Here is a 26536-nt window from a genome sequence, read left to right as displayed (position 1 = left end):
GAATTTGTTGCAGAGTTTGACCCATTTAGATAGAAGAATCAACACTGTGATCAGGAAATTCGGGTTAAAAGCATTCTCCCATGAAGAATATTGTACAGCCCATAACTATACACATTGTTTATATTTACACTTATTTAAAAATGTTTATATTACCTGATATTCCAGAACTAATGTTAGAATAGCGCCACCTGCTGTTTATATCCCCAGATATTCCAGGACTAATGTTAGAATAGCGCCACCTGCTGTTTATATCCCCAGATATTCCAGGACTAATGTTAGAATAGCGCCACCTGCTGTTTATATCCCCAGATATTCCAGGACTAATGTTAGAATAGCGCCACCTGCTGTTTATATCCCCAGATATTCCAGGACTAATGTTAGAATAGCGCCACCTGCTGTTTATATCCCCAGATATTCCAGGACTAATGTTAGAATAGCGCCACCTGCTGTTTATATCCCCAGATATTCCAGGACTAATGTTAGAATAGCGCCACCTGCTGTTTATATCCCCAGATATTCCAGAACTAATGTTAGAATAGCACCACCTGCTGTTTATGTTCACTGATATTTCAGGACTAATGTTAGAATAGCGCCACCTGCTGTTTCTATTCACTGATATTCCAGGACTAATGTTAGAATAGCACCACCTGCTGTTTATATCCAGATATTCCAGGACTAATGTTAGAATAGGGCCACCTGCTATTTAAATCCCCAAATATTCCAGGACTAATGTTAGAATAGTGCCAGCTGCTGTTTATATCCCCAGATATTCCAGAACCCAGTTTTACAACGAGTCACTATCATACATGATTTTCACCTGGCTGCCAAGGTAATTGGCTAAAAACGGGGTGCAAGTGCAGAAGAAAAAAATAAAAAAATCAGCCATTACTTATTGGACCAACCCAATAAACAGCGGCCGTATACTTACCGTCCTCGGGGCTTGTTCACACAAGTATACATTTTTGCACACGTAATATGCCGAGAATAGAACTCTCTTCATTGACACACGTGTGTATTTTTTCACGCGATGTACAATTGTGTGGAAAAATAAGCAGGACGTATTACACACTGCAATAAGCCAAAAGGAGTGAATGTTCCGGGACAAATATGCAGGAAGCCTGGGTATGCACTGCATATTTACACAGCAAATCAATGAGCCTTTCTGTGTATTTTTTTTGCGTGTTCAAATACAGTGTATTTGCATGCAGCAAAAACCACAGAAGTGGGCAAAATCCGCAGGCAAATGCTATTCTTCTTCTGGTAAGTATTCTTCTATTGGTATTGTTGTATTATGTCACCACCGGAAGTTAGGGGTGGCGACATAATTCAGGAGTTTAACATGCAGTCACACCCCCCACTTGTGATTGGCTGGGGGTTGTGGCCTGAGGAGAGGCAGTGTCGGCCCCTGAGCTATCGGCGTCATCAGTACAGGCTGGTGCGGCGACAGGAGGCAACGGTGGCCTCGGCACCAGGACAGGGAGCGCCGCCGGCGCCACCAGGAGATGAAGCCCCGACGGCAGGACCACAGACGCTGGTAGCGGAGGCTGGAGGGTGCGGCGGCAGCACGAGGACAGGTATTGGCGGCAGCACAGAAGCAGCTGCTAGTAGCCGTTGCAGGAGAGGAATTAGCAGCAGCGTCTGCATTTCATGTTGCCTGGCCTAGAGGGTTAGGGTGAGGGTTTATTTTCCTGTGAGGCTTACATATTATGTAAGCCTTACAGGACCACCAACCCTAAACCTCCAGGCCAGTCAATCTTGCACACCGAAAATGCTGCTACCAGCCTTGAAAAATCCGCCAATCGGGAGCTGGGTGCGTGAGAGGCGCGCTCCTCCTGTCAAACCCCTACCTTCCGGTGGCGTCAAGGTACAATACTACCCAGCACATTTACACAACTGAAATCCGCCTGTCTGAACGAGCGCCGACACCCGGCCTTTGTTCAGCACTGTAGTACCGTGGATAAGGGATTGCTCCGACCCGCCTGCCTCCAGTCACAGTAAACAGGCAGTTTACATGAACCGGTCCGTCATTCTGCATGCAGAAACTGAATGATAGGTAAATGAATTCTCATTCGCGGTTCAGTCGGGGCATGTGTTTACACTGAGCGGGAATCAGAACAATTAATCAGCCCGTGTAAAAAAAAAACCTAAGGCCGTCGTCACACGGGCGAGAATATCACGCGAGATTTGTGGGTTGTGAAAAGCACAAATATAAACCCCATTCTTTTGAATAGGGTCGTACACATGAGCAAGTTCTTCCCGTATGGCGATGCTGGAATCAAATCGCAGCATGTTGTATCTTGTGTGTGCTCTCGCACCGCCCATTGTTCGCCATGGGGCTGTCGGCAGCATCGCACCACATGCTAGGTGCACGCCATACGATGCCCAACTCTGCGAACCTCCGCAATAGCCATCAGCTGCAGCGGAGGTCCCCTACATCCCCGAAGTGATGCGAAACGGTTTTCTGAAAAATCAAGTTCAAATGAATCAGCTAATTTTTGGCGCAGTGTAATAACCCGCTGAAAAGCATCGTAGACCTTCTAGTCACTGACTGGTGGCGACTTCTGTAATTCTACATTCGCAGTCTGTCACTCTGCAGCGCGACGTGAAGCTAATCAGTCACCGACCAATTAACGTTCAATCATAAATTCTAACATACGAGTTGACGAAGCGATAATTGGAGAAGTCTTACACTTCCAGGTGCACTAATCAGAAAAAACAGCGACAAAGGGTAAACTCCATCCATCAGCGGGCGACCCGCCGCGTCCGCGCAAAACAAGGGACTACATTAATTAGCTGAAGCTGCAGAGTGATTTACGGCTGATTGAGTTTCATGCTGTCAATTAAAACTATGAACTATAAAAGAAGAAGCTGCACTCCAGGCCCGGAGCCAAGATGGAGCGGGCGGCTCAGGATCAAGGACGCCATTATTTAGGGGGCTGCATCGTGTGATACCTGTTCATCAATCCCTTCACGCTTTTCCTCAGCCTCTCCAGCTCTTGCCTCCTCTTTGCATCCGCAGCATCAGAAGATTGTCTCAGATGGGGAGGAACATATTTGTTGTCCGGACTTGAAGTCTAAGAAGAAAGTGGAAAAGGTTATCAGAGCTTTTTGTAGGACAAGATGAGAGACTGCTGCTAAGGAGCAACTGCAAGCAGATAGGACGATTCTTTTAAGAGGGATGCGCCATCAGAGAAAGAAATGTCTTATTGTATAAATATGTTTTTATATTAAACGATTTAAGGATTTGGAGCGATTTTATTTTTTTACATTTCTGATGTCCCAATCAATATATTAAAAAATAAATAAATAAAAATCCTAAAATCTGCAGTTCTCACACTGACCACTAGGCCTAATAATAGACAGTTACTTCCTGTTTCGGAGCACAAACTTTTCAGATGGCATCTTATTATCATCACAGGCAGGATTACACTGAGAGGAGACACCTATATATAGATAATACAGGATCCACCTTCACGATAGGTTATGTCACAGCTCACCTCTTCCCCCTCCCTGCACAGATCAGACTAATTGCATCTGAGTTATTCTGGCACAACTCATAATACAGCTGTGAGAAACTTTTATGATCTGCGGTGTCTGAACCTCCATTCCTGACCCAGATCCAACACTGGGGCGTGTAGTATGGGCCTACTCGGTGCTGATCACAAGAGGCTGACCGTTTGGCTAATTTAAATAACTAAGCCAGCCCCCTTCTGTGTCTACATCAGGCGAACGTGGCATGGACAGAGCGGGTCCACATCACATGACCTGGTGTCAGAACCACATCAACATGGTAGGCAAGGTGAAGGATTTTGCCTCCTTGGACAACCCCTTTAAATCAACCCTCTGGCTTCGGGGCAAAATTCTCTGGTGGGGGGTATGTTACTTGCAGTTCTACTTTTCTGCCATCCGTCTGATCGGCGGCTTCCAATTTCTGTTTTCGGCCAACCGAGATGGCCGATGAAGTCTTCAGATCACTTAATCCCCACAGGGTATTGTAACCTTAGACTGCTAATACACTTTAGCTGCTCTTTGATTAGTCAAACCTGCTCATGTCATTAGCCAATCAAGAGAGCAGTGCAGTGCGTGCTTCAGGTAGTCAGAAAATTGCTGAAGCCATCTTGGATGACCAAAAACAGGACCCCAACAAGTGGAAGTGAGAGGCAGCAGAGAAGAACAACTGCAGGTAACATACCCCCCTCCGCATCCTATCCCAGCACAGAATTTCGTCCCAAAACCGCAAGGTCGCTCTAAGAGCTTCCATCACTTCTTTGGCAAGAACCGTGCAGCCTTCAGAACTGTTCTTGCAAGCAAATCAACTGAACCATCAATGGAAGACGCAGGTGGATAAGTCAATGGTGTCCATCAATCACGCTTCGAATCAGTCTCAGCATCATGGCTGGTGTAAACAGGCCCTTAACACTTTCCAATCCAATTTGTATCCTGGTTTTCCTAGGGGGCTTACTCTCTTTCTGCCGTTATACAACGGCGCTATCTGCTGGCTAAAGCCAGTACTGCATGAGGTGACACATTGGATAGGCTCCGACAGCAGAGAGGCTGGCAATATACAGTAAGAGAACCCCGACGGACGTCTTCCAACATCGGAGCTGTGCAGCCTTAAAGGGGTTGTCCCGCGCCGAAACGGGTTTTTTTTTTTTCAACCCCCCCCCCGTTCGGCGCGAGACAACCCCGATGCAGGGAGGTAAAGAAAGCTCACCGGAGCGCTTACCTGAATCCCCGCGCTCCGGTGACTTCTCTACTCACCGCTGAAGATGGCCTCTTCCTCCGTGGACCGCAGCTCTTCTGTGCGGTCCACTGCCGATTCCAGCCTCCTGATTGGCTGGAATCGGCACGTGACGGGGCGGAGCTACACGGAGCCCCATAGAAGACTGCAGAAGACCCGGACTGCGCAAGCGCGGCTAATTTGGCCATCGGAGGGCGAAAATTAGTCGGCACCATGGAGACGAGGACGCCAGCAACGGAACAGGTAAGTATAAAACTTTTTATAACTTCTGCATGGCTCATAATTAATGCACAATGTACATTACAAAGTGCATTATTATGGCCATGCAGAAGTGTACAGACCCACTTGCTGCCTCGGGACAACCCCTTTAAATCATAATGTCTTCAGAGGTCAGACAGTGGATTGGAAAGGGTTAAAACTGGCTAACCGGTTTTGACAATAAGTGTAACTTTTTCATTTTCCCGTCAATGTAGCCATATAAGTGAGTGGTTTTTGTGAGATGAGTTGTGGGTTTTATATAACATATTAAATAACGTTAATATAGGAAAAACAGAACACGCTAGTTTCTAGTTTTCTCACTATATACTGTTGATGACCTAGAAGAGGTTAACAGCAGATCAGAGGGGCTCCGTCGCTCCCCTCCTGTTAATGTCAATGGGAGTCAAGCAGTGTATTGCACTTCCGCTCTTACCACCGATGCGAATGACCAGCTCCAACGCATTGACAGTGATCAGCAGGGATCCCGAGTGGCAGACCCCCACCGATCTGCTATGCTGACCTATCCCGAGGATAAGTCATCATTAGTTTGAAAGTGGGAATGTCCCTTTCTATCGATGGCAGGGGCTCAGACGCTAAGCCTGTGCTATACATAGTGGGAGCTGGCTGTGACAACAGCAGGGATCCCCGCTGTGAACTCCTCATATGTGGCAATCAATGTTGGGCGCGGCACATAAAGGCGCTCCCTCTGTCACGTCATCAGACCACCACAACGTAATCGCAGAGGGCCCGTGGGTTTCCATGGCAATGGGGTCTGGCTTATGAGCTCTATGAATGGCAATAATGCATTGCAGTACAGAAGTGGTTTTTCTGCCTGCCCCCCAAAAATGTAATAGATGTTATACATTATATGTACCCCCAGAAAATGGTAAAAACAAAAACTACAGCTCGCCACACAAAAAAACAAGCCCTCATACAGCCGTGTCAACAGGGGAGGGGGGGGGGGGGGGAGGTTATAGCTATTGAAAAGTGGAGATGTAAATTCTCCCCCAAAAGCACCACATACTTAGAACTAAAGTATGCCGCGTCATTAAGGGGTTAATCTGCAGTGGCTCAAGTGTATAGAGACCCTTCACCACTTCAGTCTGTCAACAAAGATTAGCAGGGAGAACTGGAGCGGCAGTGCTGGCTCAATGGAGAAATGCAGTGGAGAGTAGGACTTTCTCCCAATTTTGCCGAAACTTGGAAAACTCATCTAATGGGGTTGTACGAAAAACACCTTTTACCAACTAGTCATGGGATAAGTGATAAAAGTCTGATCAGTAGAAGCTCCACTGCTGAGACCCTCACCGATGCCAAGAATGGCGGCCCCGTGTCCCCCTCTTTTCTGCATGCACTCGCAGCAAGGTGGAGACTTAAAGGGGTTGTCCCGCGGCAGCCAGTGGGGTTATACACTTCTGTATGGCCATATTAATGCACTTTGTAATGTACATTGTGCATTAATTATGAGCCATACAGAAGTTATTCACTTACCTGTTCCGTTGCTGGTGTCCCCGTCTCCATGGTGCCGTCTAATTTCAGCGTCTAATCGCCCGATTAGACGCGCTTGCGCAGTCCGGTCTTCTTTCTTCTGAATGGGGCCGCTCGTGCCGGAGAGCTGCTCCTCGTAGCTTCGCCCAGTCACGTGTGCCGATTCCAGCCAATCAGGAGGCTGGAATCGGCAATGGAACGCACAGAGCCCACGGTGCACCATGGGAGAAGACCTGCGGTCCACCGTGGGTGAAGATCCCGGCGGCCATCTTAGCAAGGTAAGTACGAAGTCGCAGCAGCGCCGGGATTCAGGTAAGTACCGGACGTTTTTGTTTTTTTTTACCCCTGCATCGGGTTTGTCTCGCGCCGAACGGGGGGGCTATTGAAAAAAAAAAAACCCCGTTTCGGCGCGGGACAACCCCTTTAATGGACCGGTGGTCGTACATGCACAGTGCCAATCCTCTCATTTTTAAAGGGACTGCTAGCGATAGCCAAGTGCTTGTACTCAGCAATTTTCTTTAGCTCTACTCAAATAAACGGAGAGGCGCTGTGCGTGTATGACCGCCACTCCATTCAATCTCTACGCTGCACTGGGTGGGGGCAGAGGGCCTGCAGTGACAGAAGAAGACTTTTGTTCTGGGAGAGGTGATAAAAGTTATTTTGAGTACAACCCCTTTAAATGTCAAGGTTACATTTTATACATCGGTATCGCTGCAGATTGCTGTACACTATCCTACCACAAGTCATTGGACAACCGAGCCAGAATCAGAAGTAGTATTTATTTCCATATATTAATATTTAGTGGGGCTCCTAATGACAGTGGATACCCGCCGTGGTATACTTTCTACTAGCGTTTGATACACTTCAGCTGGCATTTCCCTCCATTCATCCTGCAAACATCTGGTAAGCTCTCTCAATGAAGATGGCTGCTGTTCATATATCCTGACTAGAGATGAGCGAACGTACTCGGATAGGCACTACTCGTCCGAGTAATGTGCCTTATCCGAGTACCTCCCCGCTCGTGCTGAAAGATTCGGGACGCGCTGCGGAGCGGGGAGCTGCAGGGGAGAGCGGGGAGGAACGGAGGGGAGATCTTTCTCTCCCGCCCGCTCTGCCCCGCTCCCCGCCGCAACTCACCTGTCAGCAGTGGAGTGCCCCGAATCTTTCAGCACGAGTAGAGCGGTACTCGGATAAGGCACATTACTCGGACGAGTAGTGCTTATCCGAGTACGTTCGCTCATCTCTAATCCTGACCCGACGTTCCACTTCCTCCCAGAGATGTTCGGTAGGTTCAGGTCATATGAACATCCATATCCTCAAACAAACATAAAACATCGGTGGATTTGTGACAAGGCAGGCTGTCTTGTTGGAAGTATGGCCGACCATTCCCACAGTATTACCACATTGTTGGCAGCACATAATTGTCTAGAAGGTCAAGTTACACCTCCATGCTCATGGCAGAAATTCGCACGCAGCTTTAATCAGGTCAATGGACAAAATTCACATGCAGAATTTCCGATGCATGCCACTTCCGGTGGTTTCACACGGGCGAAAAAAAATCATGCGATTTTTGCCTGATGCGTTAGGCAGTAAAAAAGCAGTTTAGGAAACCAATGATTTGCAATGGTTTCATTCCCATCAGCAATGTTCACTGATGCGTTGCTCAGAGATAAAACAAATCGCGGCACGCTCTATCTTTCTGCGATGTGCAATTTATTTATCTGCTATATATCCCTATGGAGCCTGCATTTTATCGCATCGCAATGCAACAAACACGCGATGTGATGCGATTTTAACATTAGAAAGTCCATTGACTTTTAGGATAAAAAAAATTGCGTGATTTTATCGCGGGCGGCAGTGATGCGGGACAATTCTCTAAAAAAAATAAAAACATTGTTGACGCTCAAAAATCGCAGTGAACAAAGATGTGATTTTGCGCGCTTTTCTCGTGGCAAAATCGCTATCGTCTGTGTGCCTTATTCATTCGGAAGTGCACTGTAAATTCCACATGCGGCCATCGCCTATAGACAGGACAAGAACGACTGATATCGCCCTCGTCAGTGTGAAGGAGCCGTAAGGGTGAAATCACGCCCCACGCCCAGCTAAACCATAGCTACACAAATTACTGACAAATTGTGCCGCAGGTGGGCATCATCTGGCTGTATGCAGCACCAGAACCAAGCCCACGCTGTAGTCCATTAAGTAACAGTCCCCTGCTGTGGTCCCACTTAAAGGCCCATTTAGACAACAATTCCCGCTCAAAATTCGTTTAAAGCCATCTTTTGAGCGATAACCGTTGCATCTAAATGCACAGACATCGTGCAGTTTTCGTACATGATTCGTTCCTCGCTCAATTCTAGTTTTCAGCTTGCGTCCCCCTGGTAGTTCACAGTGGGACGCGAGCTGTAAGCATGGAGAACAATGCAACTGTTTGCTTATGCAAAACTGTTGTATTGTTCCTCCAGTGATAGCGGCTGTGTCCCGTTTCGCCTACATAGCTCTTTAGTAGCTAATTTAGCTACTATAGACTATGCAAAAATGATCGCTCAAAACTGTCACTCAAACTGTCCTTTGTGCAATTTTTGAGCGATCATCTTTCAGTGTAAATGGGGTCTAAGTAATAGTGTTCTCCCAAAAAGCAACAGTGCCCCCGCTGTGATTCAACTTAGTAATAGGACCTCTATGTGGCCGTACTTGGTAATAGGACTCCCTCTCTGTGGCCCCAATCAGTAATAGGTCCCCCACAGCAGCCTCAGTTAGTAATAGTGATCCCAAATTAGTAATAAGATCCTTCTGTGGCCCAAATTAGTAATAAGATCCTTCCGTGGCCCAAATTAGTAATAAGATCCTTCCGTGGCCCAAATTAGTAATAAGATCCTTCCGTGGCCCAAATAAGCAATAGATCCTTCCGTGGCCCCAATAACTAATAGGGACCCTTCCGTGGCCCCAATTACTAATAGGGACCCTTCCGTGGCCCCAATTACTAATAGGGACCCTTCCGTGGCCCCAATTACTAATAGGGACCCTTCCGTGGCCCCAATTACTAATAGGGACCCTTCCGTGGCCCCAATTACTAATAGGGACCCTTCCGTGGCCCCAATTACTAATAGGGACCCTTCCGTGGCCCCAATTACTAATAGGGACCCTTCCGTGGCCCCAATTACTAATAGGGACCCTTCCGTGGCCCCAATTACTAATAGGGACCCTTCCGTGGCCCCAATTACTAATAGGGACCCTTCCGTGGCCCCAATTACTAATAGGGACCCTTCCGTGGCCCCAATTACTAATAGGGACCCTTCCGTGGCCCCAATTACTAATAGGGACCCTTCCGTGGCCCCAATTACTAATAGGGACCCTTCCGTGGCCCCAATTACTAATAGGGACCCTTCCGTGGCCCCAATTACTAATAGGGACCCTTCCGTGGCCCCAATTACTAATAGGGACCCTTCCGTGGCCCCAATTACTAATAGGTCTGCCACGGTACTCCAATTGATAATAACGACTCTGTGACCCCAGTTGGTAATACGGACTCTTCTCTGGCACCAATTAGTAACGGACTCCTGCTGTGGCCACAGTAAGCAACAGTGGCCCTCTGTAGCTCCCAATTAATAATAAGACCTACTGAAGCCCCAACAAGACACCCCTCTGTGGCCTCTTCAATTAGTATAAGTCCCCCTATGTAAAAGATAAAATGTGGTCGCTTGCAGAACTTATAGTAGCTTCCTATCAGAGAGACAGCGCAGCGTTGGACTTCAGGTTCTCCTGCAGCATCACCACGCTCCTCCCCCAGCTCACAGATACTATGGTGCAACGTCACATCCCGTCTCCTGTGTGACTGTCTCTCTGATAGGGAGCTACTGTAAGTTCTGCGACTTTTAAGAACAGGAGGAACGGTGGCCCAGACACTTGCTGGGGACCCGGCATGGTGGGCTCATACCTCCCTGCAAATGTCTAATTACACAATCCTACGAAAAGTATACAAGAACCCTAGATAGGCTGCCTGTATACGGACGACTTGTCATTGCGTTACCCGCGACGTTAATCCGGCCGCGGGTAACGCAGGGAATGCTTTCCATAGGCTTACTATGGAAAGCGCAGCCCAATGTATACAAGGATTCACGAGGCATGATGCGATTTTCCGCAATCAGCCTATCTATTAGACAGGCTCACCGCAGAGACCTGTCAGTTCTCCCCCCTGCAGCGGAATATCACTAGTGACATCTCGCCTTGGCATGGACAGGCAGCCATAAACCCTGAGCCAGTAGTGTAAAGAAAAACTTACCGGAAAGAGGTTAAAAAAAAAAAAAAAGTAAATAATACAAGTCGTGACTAACCTTGTTGACGGTACCTGGTTCATCCACTTCTTCCCCATCAGAGTCCCCAGGAGTCCCTCCTGACTGGTCCTCCTCCTCCTCCTGGGTGGCGTCCTCTTCCCCAGAGTCCTCCAGTATCGGCTCCAAGGCCTCATCCTCCTCAGACAGTTCTTCAGAGAAACCTCCTTCTACATCATCTCCCTCCATGTCCTCTCCCCCATCACTGTCATCGTCCATCCCTTCCTCCTCACTCCTATCCTCCTCCTCTTCATCACTCCCCCGATTCTTCTCACCCCCTTCCTCATTGCGGCCATCATCCACATGCTCAGACAGTTGGCGCAGCTTATCTGTAGTGTTTACCTCCTCTTCCTCATCATCATACACCCCAAATGTAGAGCCCCCAGGTTCCAGGACCCCCAGAATATAATCCAGACCATCCTGAGTGAAGGCCTGGGGTAAGGAGGCCTTGTTTTTCCTCTTATTCATCCTTAGGCTCCTCTCCAGCCTCTTGATCTCCTTCTCTTCTTTCTCATTGTCCTCCAGAAGATTCTTCTTCCTGGCTTCTTCTCTGCTGAGCTTTTTTTTCTTCTTCTTGGAGTCTTGCTTCTTTATTTGCTTTTCCCTTCCCCCGCCCTCCTGACCAGGTGCTGCAGGTTTGGGTGGCTGCTTCTTCTGACCCTTCTCGGTTGCTTCGGGTGTTGGTGGCTTTTTCTGTCCCTTCTCAGTTGGCCCCTGGGGTCCTTCCTTGCCTGAGAACTTCCTCTCATAGTAGGCTTTCCTTCTGATCTTCTTGGAGAGCCTCTTCTCCTTCCTCAGCTCCTTCCGACTCTTCGTCCTGCCTCCAGCCACCTGGAACCTCGCAGGGCCCGGAGTATTTCCTTCCGGATCCCCGCTGCCGCCCTCCGCCTTCTCCACGAACTGCTGCACGGAGAGCTGGAGCTTCTTTATCTTCTCGGGGCCGCTGCCCCGGCCCGAGATCTTCCGCTTCATCCCCATAACTTCCAGCTACGCACCAGCACCCACGTTGGACATGGGCGCCGCCATACTGCGGAGACCGAGCTGCTGCAAGGAGATAGAGTGGCTAACGCGGCTCTGTAATGAGCAGCGCCATCTAGTGCGCAAGAGGAGAATCACCACCTACAAAAATCACACTCTTCACGCTTGTGGCTGGAAATGTCTCCATTGTTCCCAGATTTGTTCAATGTTCCATAAAAATAGCTGAGAATGAACAAGAGGGAATATATAAGATATACTATTGGAAATACTTTTGGACAGCAGGACTAGAACCTGATCTGGACTGACTATAACAGGTTCATGTAATACATGTATAGCATATACACTGACTGGCCCTCTCACCGTTGGAGCCTCCCTTTATGGAAATTCTCCCAGTGACTCCGAAGTGCAGCATAAAATCACGTGACAAGTTTTGCGTGAATCAGTCTCAGTGTAAATCCACATTAGATGGGAAAATCCAGCGGAGTGATTTCAACGAGGCCCAGTCTGCAGTGCTAGCCTAGGCGGGGCCAGGATGTCACTGCCGGTATTGTTGTATTACGGTATGTCGCCACCAGAAGTTAGGGGTGGAGACATAATACAGCTGGGTTGACATTGATTGGCTGTCCCCACTTCCCTCTCAGCTCAGAAGTGCCGTGCTGTCCTTGCATGCCTGAGTGCTCAGAAGTGGCATGCAGATCTGTACTGCCGGGACGTCAGAAACACTTTCCTCGCCCCTAGTGTTGCGGTGCTCACCGGTGTGGAAGAGCCTGTCTGCTCCCCTGCCTCCACTGTCTTCAGCAGCTGTCACGGGCACTGCTGGCAACAGGACAATGGCGGAGTAGCCATCAGCGTCCGCTCCCCCCCGCGTGCGCTACCTTCACCAGATGTCATGGGCGCCAATGCCGACAAGCGCAGTCCCATGGCTGGCAACAGCAGCGTTCTGACTGTCGGCGGGGGACCGTGGCACAGAGTGCGGAGCCGGTAAGCGCACTGGGTGCTCGGCTTCACACACTCTGCAAACAGGAGCGTTCTGACAGCCACCGGGGGACGGTGACACAGTCTTCGGGACTCTTCCTGCCACTGTGCTACAGTCATTGGGAGCATAACCCAAGGCGAGGCTCTGCACAATCCTGGCTGCCAATCGGAAGCTAGGGGCTTGACAGGGGGCGGTAACTTCTGCAAACCCAGATCAGCCCCTAGCTTCCGGTGGCAACAAGATACAATTATAATGTCACTGCCAACCTTGTAGATAACCTTGAGTTTCTCATGTGGAGTGTATACCGAGAATGGTGTGATCAAGGAAAACATCCAGTGGAGGGGGATCCTGGGGACAGAAATAATTTGTTGCCAAAAGGGGTCAGAGGAGGATGTAAGGAATTGTTTTGATGGACAGGTGCTGCACAGTCAAGAGCAGCTGAATACAATGCTGGAGCTCCAATTAACATGTTCAAACATACAACTGATTGTTCCTGAGCACGGATAGGCTATAACAGCAGACGACTAGTTCCAGAATCATTGTGTATAAGAGAAACAGAAAGGCGAGACTCCAGCGGGCAAAAGAGGGCAAAAATGATATCACTGACCATCGAAAAAACATCACCTGGTCACGGGCGGACTGGCCATTCAATCCATCAGAAATGGTTCCTGGTGAGCCGGTCGGGACGTGAAGCCAGTGGAGGGGAGGAAGCTTATTGGTGAAATGTGAAAAAAAAAACCTAAATTATATTTATTACTGAATGGAGATTATGCGGGGCATTATTACTGAATGGGGATTATAAGGGGAATTATTACTGAGTGGGATGCTATATGCAGCATTATTACTGAGTGGGGGACATAAGGGGAGCATTATTATTGAGTTAGGGAACTTTTACTGTGGGCACTTATGAAGGGACTATAGACGGCACAAAAAGGGGGATACCATTACTGTGTGGGTCACCTCAAGTGGCATTACTACTATCTGGTAGCTCAAAATAGTCATGTATCCAGCAGCACAATATAAGAGATCCGACAAATTTGGAGAGCCACGTAGGTGCACACTTACAAACTGACCCAGACTTCACGGATCATTCCAAGTATAGCAAAGAGTAATATATGGAGCAGCACACACTTAAGTGGGGCTGCATCCTACATCAAGGATACACTGACGATTGCACAAAATACGGAATTTCCCTGTTACTGATTAGATTATTTTTGGGCTCATTCGATGTCATTTCTCTGTATAGTAACATAGAACATCATGGGGTTCTGCAGGCAACCAGGGACCACCTCAACCATTCTGGTTGGTCACATGATTGCATTGAGTTTGTAATGACACTTCTGGAGGATGTTCTAACGAAAAACGTGTTCCTATTTGACGGTACGTTTTACCGTCAGAAAAGAGGAAGTGTGATAGGCTCAAATGTGGCATCGACCTATGCAAAACTTTACATGGATCGCGTGCAGGAGTATCATGTATGTACCTCCCCAGCTTGGACCAAGGTGCGGTTAATCCCTTGCAATCCAATTTTGGATTCAGGGTTTCCTAGGGGTTTTTCTCTTTCTACCATTATACAACAGGCACCATCTGCTGGCTAGAGCCAGTACTGCGGTATAGGGCATGCTGGAGAGGCACCGACAACAGAGCAGCCAGTAATCTATAGTAAGAATACCATGCCGAACGTCTTCCGACATTGGAGCTGTACAGCCTTCAATCACAATGTCTTTGGATGTCAGACAGTGGATTGGAAAGGGTTAAGGTACATAGATGACATTTTCTTCATCTAACAGGGTACTGAGAGGGATTTGCATAAATTCCGTAGGGAGATCAACAATATTTTTGAGGAATTGAAGTTGACCATGGTCTTTTCCAAGAATCACATTCAATTTGCATTAACCTGTCCCTAATGTTGGGAACCTCCATTGCTATCTTATCGCAGGGGTCCCAACATTAGGGACAGGTTAATGCGCACTGAAGGACCAACTAGTGTATCGCCCTCTAAACAGACGTTTAGTCCATCTAAAAAAATGGATGTTTCTCTTGCATGAGTTGTGTGAGTTGTAACCACTTGATCAAGGCCAACAAATCCTCGCATCCTGGCACGGGTGCTACCTACACGATCCCTAGGAGGTTTACATGCCTCTCTACTTATGTAATTCACATGATAACCTGTCCATGTGGATTAATCTACATTGGAGAGACAACTACAGAGGTTAAGAATCGCATCTCGAAACATAAGAGCACAATTTGAACTGGGAACATGGACGCACCAGTAGCGAAACACTTTTTGGAAAAGGACCACACAGTATCCCAACTTCGATTTCACGTGATAGATGGGGTACCTAGATCATTGAGGAGTGGAGATAGGGAAAGGAGACTGAAGCGATTGGAACTCAGATGGATCTTCCTACTAAATTCTCCACAACAGCAGGGTTAAATGTCCAGTATAACCAAACACCTTACTTCTAGAGATGAGTGAGTATACTCGCTAAGGGCAATTGCTCGAGCGAGCATTGCCCTTAGCGAGTACCTGCCCGCTCGAGACAAAAGGTTCGGGTGCCGGTGCGGGGGAGCGGTGAGTAGCGGCAGTCAGCAGGGGGGAGAGAGGGAGAGAGAGATCTCCCCTCCGTTCCTCCCCGCTCTCCCCCGCAGCTCCCTGCCCGCCGCCGGCACCTAAACCTTTTGTCTCGAGCGAGGAGATACTCGCTAAAGGCAATGCTCACTCGAGCAATTGCCCTTAGCGAGTATACTTGCTCATCTCTACTTACTTCTGATGAGTTTTTTCTTTCATGTGCCCTCTTTTTTCACATACTTTAATTGGTCTTTATGGCGGTATATTTGTTTTTTCTTTTTGTTTTTTTATCCTTTATATACATTTAATGCATTGTTTCTTTTCTTTTACCCTATAGGACGGTATGGGAAACATCTGGATATAAGGCTACTCTTTAAACTCTAATTGTCTACCCTATGCTGCAGAGAATATAAACCATTATTCATTTTTTGGTTCTCATGATGATTGGGTGACCCCATTGTTATTATCTCTGCCTCCACTTGTGGCATATGTTGTTATGTAATAAAGGTTCTCGAAACAACATGTCGGTGAAGATCTATACACATGACTATGGATGGTACTAGATTTTGATACAGTGTATTATATATGGGTCTATTCAATTGGGGGTTGAAATATGAGCTTTACTGCATGTATAGTAAAAACACATCATTTCCTATACATTTAACTTTATTTAACATCTAATGTTAACATTTTACAACACTGCTGCCATAGTATCCGGTTGAGGTGGTGTACAGGTTGAACAGATTCAAATGATGCGCTCTGTAAGTGTGCACAGGGCAAGCCTTCTAGGTGCCATGTTTACCATACATTGCCCCTTCTCTAATAGGCTACTCATATATGCACCTCATGTGGTGGCTTTTGAGATATACACAATACGGTCTCTTGGGTATGTGATGTCTTCCTCTCGTGATCCTTGAGATCACATGCATGCTCCCTGTGAGCTGGATGTGCTGTGAGACGCTGATCGCGGTCTCTAGGGAGAGTGACGCTGTTCTCAGTCCGTGTGATAACGCGCATGCTCAGTGGGAGCATGTTACGTGATCATGAACACCTGAGTTTACAGCGCAACAAGATGACAAATTCCGGCGCAATTGGTTTGACGCGGAAGCTGGACGGAGTTGTGATTCATCCACATGGACCATCTAGGCCTATGTGTGCCAGATGTTTCCCATTTCCATTTGATTAGTAGAGGTGTGTTCTATGTTTGTGTTTGTGGTTAGTCTGTAGGTATACATATATGTGAGGAGAGTTTATTTTTTTTTGTAAGCTTGACAAAGGCCGGGACATGGCCGAAACATGATTTTTTATGGAAATTCAATAAAGGAAGTGTCATTATATGCTAGACATCTTTTACTGAAAAAGTCTGTGTGCTGCTCCATATATTACTCTTTACTAATATTTGGGTCACACTGGATGGGGAGGTTAAGGTCCTTTTAGATAGAATGATTATTAGAGAAGAGCAAGCATACTCGCTAAGGGCAATTACTCGAGTGAGCATTGTCCTTAGCGAGTACCTGCCCGCTCGGTAGAAAAGATTCTGGTGCCAATTCTGGTATCCAGGGGGCTTCTGGCTCAAAGTAGGCAGTCCCAGTCCTAGTTCACAGCTATTTGTGTGAGCCTTTGTTCGCTGACAAATTTCCCTAATAATTAGCGTTCGCCGTGCTTTACTAATAGCAAGCCTGCTCAGCCCCTAAAAGTCCCTTTACATGTGCATGTGGTTCAGTTTTTAATGAGGCCGACCTCACTTACGATCCATTGTGGCTGGATTCCTCGCTGTCCTCTGGTGTGACTTATTCCATTGGTCCAGCAGCACAGCATCATGCTCTCTCTTTCGATGCCACAGACAGTCATACTCTCTGTCTCTCTGGAGGCCTCTTTGCAAATTTAGGCAGTTCCCAGCAGCCCACTGTAAAGTCCCAGCGTCCTTTTTGCAGCTCCTGTTGCTCATCCTGCTGTCCAGAAGTCCCTGCAGCTTATTGCTCTAGAGATCCTCACACAGCTCTTGTTAATCCTCTGCCCTCTCTTCAGGCCTTTGTTCGACAGCAGCAACTTCCCTCCATCCAGCAGCATTTTGGTTTTCTGCAGATCGTTTTGCTGTTGCTCCAAGGGATCCTCTTCTGCAGGCTATTGTGTCCCCAACTTCCTTCTCCTGCAGCACTCAGCTTTGAGACAGCCCTGTCCGTGCACTTTCTTATGGCCGCATGCACGCGCTCGAGTTGAATTCCGCATGTGGAAGCCTGCAGCATAATCTAACCCTGTGCCCACCTGGCATCCACGCATACCTGTATCTTCTTATTCTTTTCTGTACTGCAGATGGTCTGCACAGCTCGCCGTTGGACATGCACAGTAGAGATTTTTTTTAAACTCCTGCTTCTCCTGCGGAATCTGCGCCGATCCGCAATGTCAGTTTTGGATGGGCCGCAGGTTGTACGGTTTCTTTTGACTTCAATGGAAGCCATCCGTGTGGAATCCGTAGGAAAATGGAGCATGCTGCTATTTTTTTTTTTTCATCCATGAATGGAAAACCGCAATTGGTTTCCATTCATGTGCATGAAGAATCATTTTTGCATTGCATGCTATGTGTGGTATTTACTGCGGAACCTGGAGGCGGTCGCCGGCTCCGGATTCTGCAATTCAATCCTCTGCAGAGCCTAGAAAGTTCCAGGATCTTCTTAATAAAAGCTGCTATGTCCTCCTCAATGTAATATTTCTCTATTGCCTGTGTGGCACAGTCTACTGCAGCTCGCTGGATGTGCTCAGACAAAACAGCGTTCTTTACATAACAGATAAAAAAAATTGTCAGCTAAGTTGTCCCCAGCCCTTAAAGCAGCCAATGGTCCAGGGACAAATTTAAAGCTTGATTGGGGAAAAGAAGTAATATTACCTGCTGTCTTCCAATTGTACCCCTCTTCCATGGATCTGCCAGTACTTGGGCTTCTCTTTTGCCATCTAACATGGCCGTAGCCCTTCTCAAACTACCCGATGCAATACTTCCAACAAAACAACACGCCTCATCACAAATCCGAACCTGTTTTACGTTAAATTGAGGATAGCGATGTTCCACCATTGGACTGGCTGCACAAAGTCCCAACCTGAACCTACTGAACATCTCTTGGACAAACTGGAACGTTAGGTGAGGAAATATGAACAACAGCCTTCTTCTTTAAGAGAACGTCGTAGATGTTTGCAGGATGAATGGAGGGAAATACCAGCTGAAGTGCATCAAACATTAGTGGAAAGTATGCCATAGAGAGTATCCACTGTCATAATGGCCAAAGGAGCCCCACTAAGTATTAACATACAGAAGTAAATAACCTTTTGGTTCTTGCTCAGGTGTCCAATTACTTTTGGTAGGATGGTGTATGTCTTCATTCATTCACTATATAGAAATTTGAGACAATCGGTATTCTTGCAAATCATTTCTGGAGAATTAGCAGATTTTTGTTTTAACATTGGAAAGCTGATATTTTTATAGTTTGACTTGACCAAAATGAAGGACATTTGAAGAAAAATACCATATGGCAATAAATAAAGCGAAGCTAAAAAGGGAAGAAGTTAGAAGTTTAGCCGAACAGAATCATAAATATGCCGTGCAATGCGGATCTGCCAGCGAGACGGTTAAAACAGCGACAGGCAATGTCGAAAAAAGATCAGAAACTTATTCTGCGTGTCCTTGATTAACATTGAGCCTTTCAGCTGATTCCGCACAGAGAGCCAATCCATTCATTACCGTTAATGAGACAGCATAAGAATGTATAGATTAAAAAATGCTGGTCATCAGACTTTATTAGTCACCCACTATAATTATTGACAGGGATCAAGGATATTAGGTTCCAAAGAAGATCACTTATTATATTAAGACTCCGGAGAGGTATAAAATACATTTAAATTTAATTAGAACGGAACATCCATAATTTCAGAATAAATCTCGCCCTTGTGTTTTTTAAAGATTAACTTGATTTATGTCCTTTGGCATTTCTAACAATGTTGGTGAGAAGTCCTTCACAAACCTCTGTGATCGGGAGGTAAATGAAACACAGACATGTATACAGTCCAGCCCCCCTGATGACATAGAAGCTTAGTTGTTCTACTGAAAGGTTCACCTCCAATATTTGTGTCGGATACATTTGGCCACCTTATTAGAGACCCCCATCTAGTGTTGGTTTGGACCTCTTTTGGCCTTCAGAACAACAGCAATTCATTATGACGTCCATCCATGGGTAACAGAGGACCAGGGTATGCCAAGAAGACATTCCTTACACCATTATTCCACCAGTCTGACAGGAAGTGGTCATTGATTCATTCTGCTTGCACCAAATTCTGACCCTCCATCAACATGAATTCATGTGACCAGGAGATGTTTTTCTATTGCCCAGTGATTCAATTTTTGCACCCTTCTGGCCACTGGAGTCTCGGCTTTCTGCTTCTCTTTAGTTAGGTCCACACCATGGAATCAAATGCAGATTTTTCCACTTGGATTCTGCCTCGAAACTCTTCAGCTAAACTGCCGCATATTTTGATCCTGTTCCATGGACAAAATCCATGTGTGGAGTTTCCAACAGGGATTCTACGCAAATGCTAAGAGGTGGCATGTCATTTCCATTTTCTTTTCACAATGTGGTTTCGAAATCAATGGTGAAAAAGTTTGCATTGTGAAGACAGCAACACTGCATTTTGTTTAAATGAATGGGACATGTAAGTGAGTTTAGGCATGGATTTTGGTTAACAAAATATTTATTGATTTTATAATGGTTTTAACAAATGAATTAAGACTTACAGCATTACATTGATGTGTAAAGTCAAGATGCAACAACATTGAACAAAACAATCAAGAGTTACATTTTCTGAAACTTTCTTGCATAGTTAATAAAATAACATAAAATACTCATTTTCCGCTTTTCCAAAAACTGTAATTCCCTACTAGAATGGATTAGTTTAAACACAGTAAGACCACAAACGGATTTACTGGGAGGGGAAGGACAGAGAAAGTGGAAAGAACACATAAGAAATGTCGAGAAGGGGGGAAGGGTTCAGGCTGTGATATGGCTCATCATACAAGTAAACCTGAGATGGGAAATTAATATGAACTTCTTCTATTGACCTGGTCGGAACTCATGTTCCTCATAAATCCACTGGGTAAGTAATTGAAATGCTTGATGTTAAACTGGATTGTCCTGGAAGGGACCCCCCTCTGGCTGTTGGGTTCCATAGACGCATGGACTGTGAATAATGATACCATACAAACACGTCTTTTCATACAACCCTTCACGATCCATAAGGATAGCTGCCAACTTCTCATTGACCATGATCCAAGATAATTTTGTTTTCACAAAGTCAATACTAACTGAGGTTTTCCTCCAGGAGCAAGAGATTGCAATATGTCTAGCCAGAAAACAATAGGCTATCCATTTGGTTGTGTATTTGGGGATGTTAGGGATTTGTTTGCCCAATAGAGCTTCACAAGGGGATTTTTAAATCCTCTGAAACATAAGCCTGACGTCCCCAGAAACATACCAGCTATTCTTCTTGGAACCAGATACCAACACATTGAAAGTTTATAGCCCGCCTCTATAATAACTATGTTAATAGAGAGTTTTGTGGTAGATATGGCTATTTTATGCCAATCAGAAATTGGCAATTCCTCGCCCAAATACTCTTCCCACCTCCGCTTATATGGGAGTTTATCCATGGGTTTTGTAAAGTGGGTGTACAATTTGGCAATTGTTCTAGAAACCCTGGTATTACAGTTGCATAGACTTTCAAAGGTAGTTAACTCCGTGAGACCTCGTCTATTGTCAGTAAGGGCTAAGACATAATGTTTAATTTGTTGAAGACAAAACATCTCCAAGTTAGGGATGGAGAGGACATCTGGGAAAAACTGAAATTGGCTGAAACCAAGTCTATCTACAAAATCAACTATTCTGGTGAGGTCCCTGGCTATCCACCATCCAAACTCAGTTTTTTTCATACCTGAGGGGAAGGCAGGATTACCAAATATACTGGATATGGAAAAGTGTCTAGATATCAGGTTATAAAGTCTATCTCAAAGGGCCAAGGAGGAAGACAAGGTAGGGTTCATGATTGCCTTTTCATGTTTCATTCTGTGCCAAAAAACATCTTCAAGTGATTGCAGCGAGACTGCCTGTGCCTCGATCAAAACCCAGTGGGGTTTATCATGATGGGAGAAAATGGAGGTTAATTGTGCTAGTTGGGCCACGTAATAATAGTTTATGATATTATGAAACCCCAAGCCTCCCACACTCCAGGGCGCGTATAGGGTAGACTGCTGGATACGCCTGGTTTTGTTAGAGAAAATAAAGGACAATACTTTGGATTGTAGGCATTGTAAATCCACTGCTAGGATAGGAATGGGCAAAACATAAAGGAGGTATAGTATTTTTGGGAGCCAAGACATTTTGATAGAGTGAATTCTACCTAGCCAGGATAAATTAGGTTGCCCATGTGTTTAGGTGTTGCTCTAAATTCTTAGTCAAGGAAGGATAATTAGCTTGTTATAGCGTCTCATAGGAGTTTGTGAGGTGTATACCTAAGTAGAGCAGACTCTGTGACCCATTGAAAATTAAAGTAAAGTTTTAGAAGTTTGAGCATGGGGAGAGGCAGGTTTAGATTTATAGCAAATGATTTGGTGTCATTGACTCTGAGGCCTGATATCGCTCTGAATTTATCCAGAATCTAATATATATTAGGTAGGGAAGTGAGAGGGGAGGAAATAAATAATAGCCAATCATATGCATATAGAGCGCATTCGTGTTCTTCTCCTCCTATGTGGATACTCTTAACATTTGCATTCACTCTGAGCAAGGATGCTAACATCTCAATTACTAAGGCAAAAAGGAGAGGTGATAAGAGGCAACCCTGTCTCGTACCCCTCTCGATTGCTATCATGTCAGATTCAAAACTGCGTATCCGGACTGAAGCAGAAGAGAAGGAATAAAGAGCTTGGATTAGGGTTCTAACTTTGTCCCAAATCCCATCTCCTCAACGATAAAAAGTAAATATTGCCAGGAGACTGAATCAAAAGCCTTTTGCAGGTCAAGACTGTAGAGAAGTCCTTGTTTGGTTCTTACTTCGTCCCAGCCAGACCGCACTGCCGAGATATCAATTGCCGTCTTGTCTGACCAGTGGCTTGCGGATGAGGGATAAATCCAATTTGGTCCAGGTGAACATACCGACCCATAAAGGTGTTAAGTTTAATGGACATGATTTTGGAGAGAATCTTAAGGTCATTATTGATTAGGGAAATCGGACGATAATTTTCAAATGTTGTGTCGTCCCTATTAGGTTTAGGGATTATGTGGATGAAGGCCTAGTTTACATTGGGGGATAAGTATGGAGTTTTTAGGAGAGAGTTGAGAAACCTAATCATTGGACCGCCCAGAGTTGCAAAAAATTTCTTATAACATATATTCGAAAAGCTGCGCAGGCCTAGAGCCCTAGAAAGTTTGAGTGCTTTTACCACCTCCCACGCTTCCTCTACAGATGCCTCTCTTTAAAGAATGTCCCTATGTTCTGGTGTTAGTCTTGGAAGGACCTTGTCTAACAATTTCCTACACATTTGCTGTGGGAAATGTTCTTTAGTATATAGTTTATTATAAAAGCAACCAAATGCTCTACCAATCTGTGCTGGGTTTTGGCTCAGGGTACCATGATGTAACTTGGGGAGGGCTGGAAGGAAGGGTCTGGGGGCCAGACGTCGGGCCAACAGTCTACCCTGTCTGTCTCCCTGTGAAAAAAATTGTATCTGGACCATCTTAATTGTTTTTCTGCTATCGTAATTAAGCAAAGGTTGAGCCCTGTGAGGGCTTTAGCTATCTCAGACAAAAGATCTGGAGAAGGATTCGATTTATGATGTTCTAACAGGGAAGAATAATGGGCCTCTTTTTGCTGTAGCTCCAAAACCCGTTGAGCCTTTATCCTAGAAGCCAATTGAATGAATCTTCCTCTAATCACCGCCTTATGTGCCTCCTAATAAGTAGAAAATGAGGTGTCTGCAGGGAGATTATGTGCAAAAAAATCCTCGATTGAGAGCCAATTATTGTGTCTGAAATTATTAAGAACCTACCCTCAGGGTCTTGGTAGGTCTTCCATAGTGCAAATGATGTTCATCTGGAGATCCATATCCCCACGCCTCTCTTTTTCTCCCTTGCAGAAGCCAGGTAGTGAGTTGGGTAGCTGCGGTGAAAGAATGTTGGAGTGAAAGCAGGGGAAAAATTAGTTACCTAGAGGAAAACTATGTCTGCCTGAGTCCTATGATAGTATTCAAAAGCCTTGCATCTTTTGATAGGAGAGTTAAACCCCTAAACATATTTCAACCAGATATTAAAATGTCTATAAAAATGTGTGATGCAAAACCAGAGGTCAGAACTATCATGAAGGAATCCCTCTGGATTACCCTGCCATGAAAAAGAATACCCAAAGCCCTGCATGGTAGGGGGATAGTTGAAGACAAGAGAAAAGGAAACAGACATGAGGAAGGGGGGAACTGGGAGTACAAGAATAACAACGAATAAACTATAAATGTTGGGGGAAGTATTCCCCAAAGTTGTGTCACAAATGTAACCAGGGATAGAGAGATGGTGGAAGTAATTTTCAACTGCCAAACCATCATGATAGGGAGCAGAAACTCCTAAAGCAGATATATATTCAAAATGTGCCTATATCACCTTCAAGTGCAGCTTTAAATAATCAACTGCAAATAACTAAACATAGCAATAACTAGAAGGACACCTGTGATTTGTGTCTAACCGTAAAGACTAAACAAAACAATTGGATTATCACATGAAAAACAGTTCAGAAAGCGGTTAATTCACTCGTGTGTAACAAGATGTAGAACAGACCCCTTGTGAGGAGGCCAGACTTCTGCAATTCAGGTTGTGAGTCCTGTCTTCCTCTCGGACTTCTAAAGTGGCGAGATTGGTCTTGAGTCATCAGTAGAGTTAGCTGGCTTGGGAAGCTCCTTAGCGAAGATGCAAAGTTGGAGAATTCGCCCTCTGCAAAGGAATTAAAGCCGTATTGCTTATCATAGTATGAAAAGCAGAGACAAAAGGGAGAGACCATCGATAGCGAATGTCACTAGAGTAAAAGTGGTTTCAGTGCCCTTCGCCTCTGAATTGTCCCAGGGGAAATATAGGTGAAAATGTAGGTCTAATAGCCTGCGAAGGAGATGGAACTTCTAGATCTAGAAGCTTGGATCACCTTCTTTTTAATAGGGTATGGCTTGAGAAAGGTGCTTTTTGTGCACCGAAACGCATCGCCTGAATAAAGCACTTTGTTTATTACTACGCTGTGGAATACAGTACTGCATTTTGTGGAAGACACTCATAGGAGGGGGCATCCGTGCATCATACCCCCCTCCTGTCAAAGTAAGTGTCATATTAAAACATCCTGCTTGTGATGCTCATGCATCATATGTCCTTAGTCTCTACTCCATACTGAGCGCGGATTTTTTTCTGACTTTCTATTATCTGTTATATCTGGGGGAGTTCTGGTTTCCAGACCCCCCTGTTTATATCTGCAGCTCTCCTTTGATTCAGAGGATTGGAGTACTGAGGAAAAGATTCATCTGAGTAACTTACCATACCTAATCCGATACGGATCACATCTACCTGTGGCTCTCTCTACGATTTTCTTGACTTCTTTTTAATAGAGTAGTAGTGAGGTTTCTCAATGTTATCTTGGGGGGGGGGGGGGGAATTTGGAGAGTAATTTGGTTGGCGTGTAGCCGCTGGCACTGGCATAGTGGACAGAGATTCCAAGCCCTCTAGCAGTTGTGTGATATCCATGCCAGTATCAGCTTTGACAGTATCAGCCATCGTATTCTTTGGTGGTTGGGTCTTCTTTTGCGACTGATCTGTCCAAGCATTATAGATTTTTGTAGAGATTGCTCGCATTACATGGTCAACTTACGTGAGCCTGAGCCCGGTCATCCTGTCCTCCAGTGATATATCGGGTCTTATACACTTCAGGACTTCTCTGTTTGTTACTCTCGCTGTCCAGGGTATACGCAGCAGCTTTTGCCAGTACCACAGCTCCAACGCATCAATCCACCTATCAACATTTTTCACCAATACGTATGCGTAAAATATAAACACTATTTATTTCTTAAACTCTTTTTATTTCTCCAAAGCATAATTATTAGAGATGAGCGAGCGTACTCGGATAAGCGGTACTCGCTCGAGTAATTTGCTTTATCCGAGTATCGCTGTGCTCGTCCCTGAAGATTCGGGTGCCGGCACGGAGCGGGGAGCTGCAGGGGAGAGCGGGGAGGAACGGAGGTAAGATCTTTCTCTCCTTCTCTCCCGTCCGCTCTCCCCTGCTCCCCGCTGCGACTCACCTGTCAGCCGCAGCGGCACCCGAATCTTTAGCCCCGAGTACAGCTATACTCGGATAAAGCCAATTACTCGAGCGAGTAGTGCTTATCCGAGTACGCTCGCTCATCTCTAATAATTATTTATAATATTATTCAGGTGGTATAAACCTCTTCGCAGCAGGCTCTAGGACTTCTCTAACGGCTCGGGACTCAGCTTATACTCAACCTTGCACTGACCTGTCATACTTGCTTGCTCTTTTCACTATCATGGCAACAGCACAACTCTCTTTGCCTGCCACACCCTGCTATTTATACCAAACATAGGCACCACCTTGCAGGGTGAGACGTGCCTTACCATTCGTCTGACGGACGCACATGCTCCACGCAGCACGGTGACTAGTTATGTGAACCTTCAGAATGGCTACCATGTCTAGGATAGAGACCACTCACACAATGTCCACAGGGGCAACGGCAGTGTGTGTTATATCAGTCAGACTACACACCAGCGCAGACAATGCAAAGTTCAAGCCGCCCATAGGGACGCATGGGACAGGAGGCCTAAAACACATGATCTGTGAGTAAGGACGCATGTACGCGGGCGGGTCGGATTCTGTATTCAGGAGCCCGCAACGGAATCCGACTCTGTGCCCAGCTGGCATCCGTGCGTACCTGCTTTACTTCAACTTTATCTGTACTGCAGATGGTCCGCACGGCTTGCAGTACAGATTTTTTTTTTTAACATCTGATTTTCCTGCAGAATCCATTGACCGCAGGAAAATGGAGCATTCTGCAAGCTTTCATCCGCAAGTGGAAACCGCAATTGGTTTCCGCTCGTGTGCATGAGGAATCATTTTTCCATAGC

At 45.9% G+C, this 26536-nt stretch overlaps 1 protein-coding gene across 1 annotated transcript in view; it reads right to left on the bottom strand.

The window, feature by feature from the left end:
• Positions 1–11854, bottom strand: part of NOM1 (nucleolar protein with MIF4G domain 1) — a 29848-nt gene extending 17994 nt beyond the window's left edge. The window contains exons 1-2 of the mRNA XM_066585734.1: positions 10822–11854; positions 2953–3074 (exon numbers count right to left, since the gene is read on the bottom strand). Of these exons, the coding sequence (XP_066441831.1) occupies positions 2953–3074; positions 10822–11796 (1097 nt within the window). The 5' untranslated portion in view covers positions 11797–11854. The remainder of the gene's footprint in view (positions 1–2952; positions 3075–10821) is intronic.
• Positions 11855–26536: the final 14682 nt, after the last annotated feature.

Source organism: Eleutherodactylus coqui, chromosome 12 (assembly GCF_035609145.1).
Source record: "Eleutherodactylus coqui strain aEleCoq1 chromosome 12, aEleCoq1.hap1, whole genome shotgun sequence".
NCBI classification, from domain to species: Eukaryota; Metazoa; Chordata; class Amphibia; order Anura; family Eleutherodactylidae; genus Eleutherodactylus; species Eleutherodactylus coqui.
This window is presented reverse-complemented; position numbering and strand designations above follow the sequence as displayed.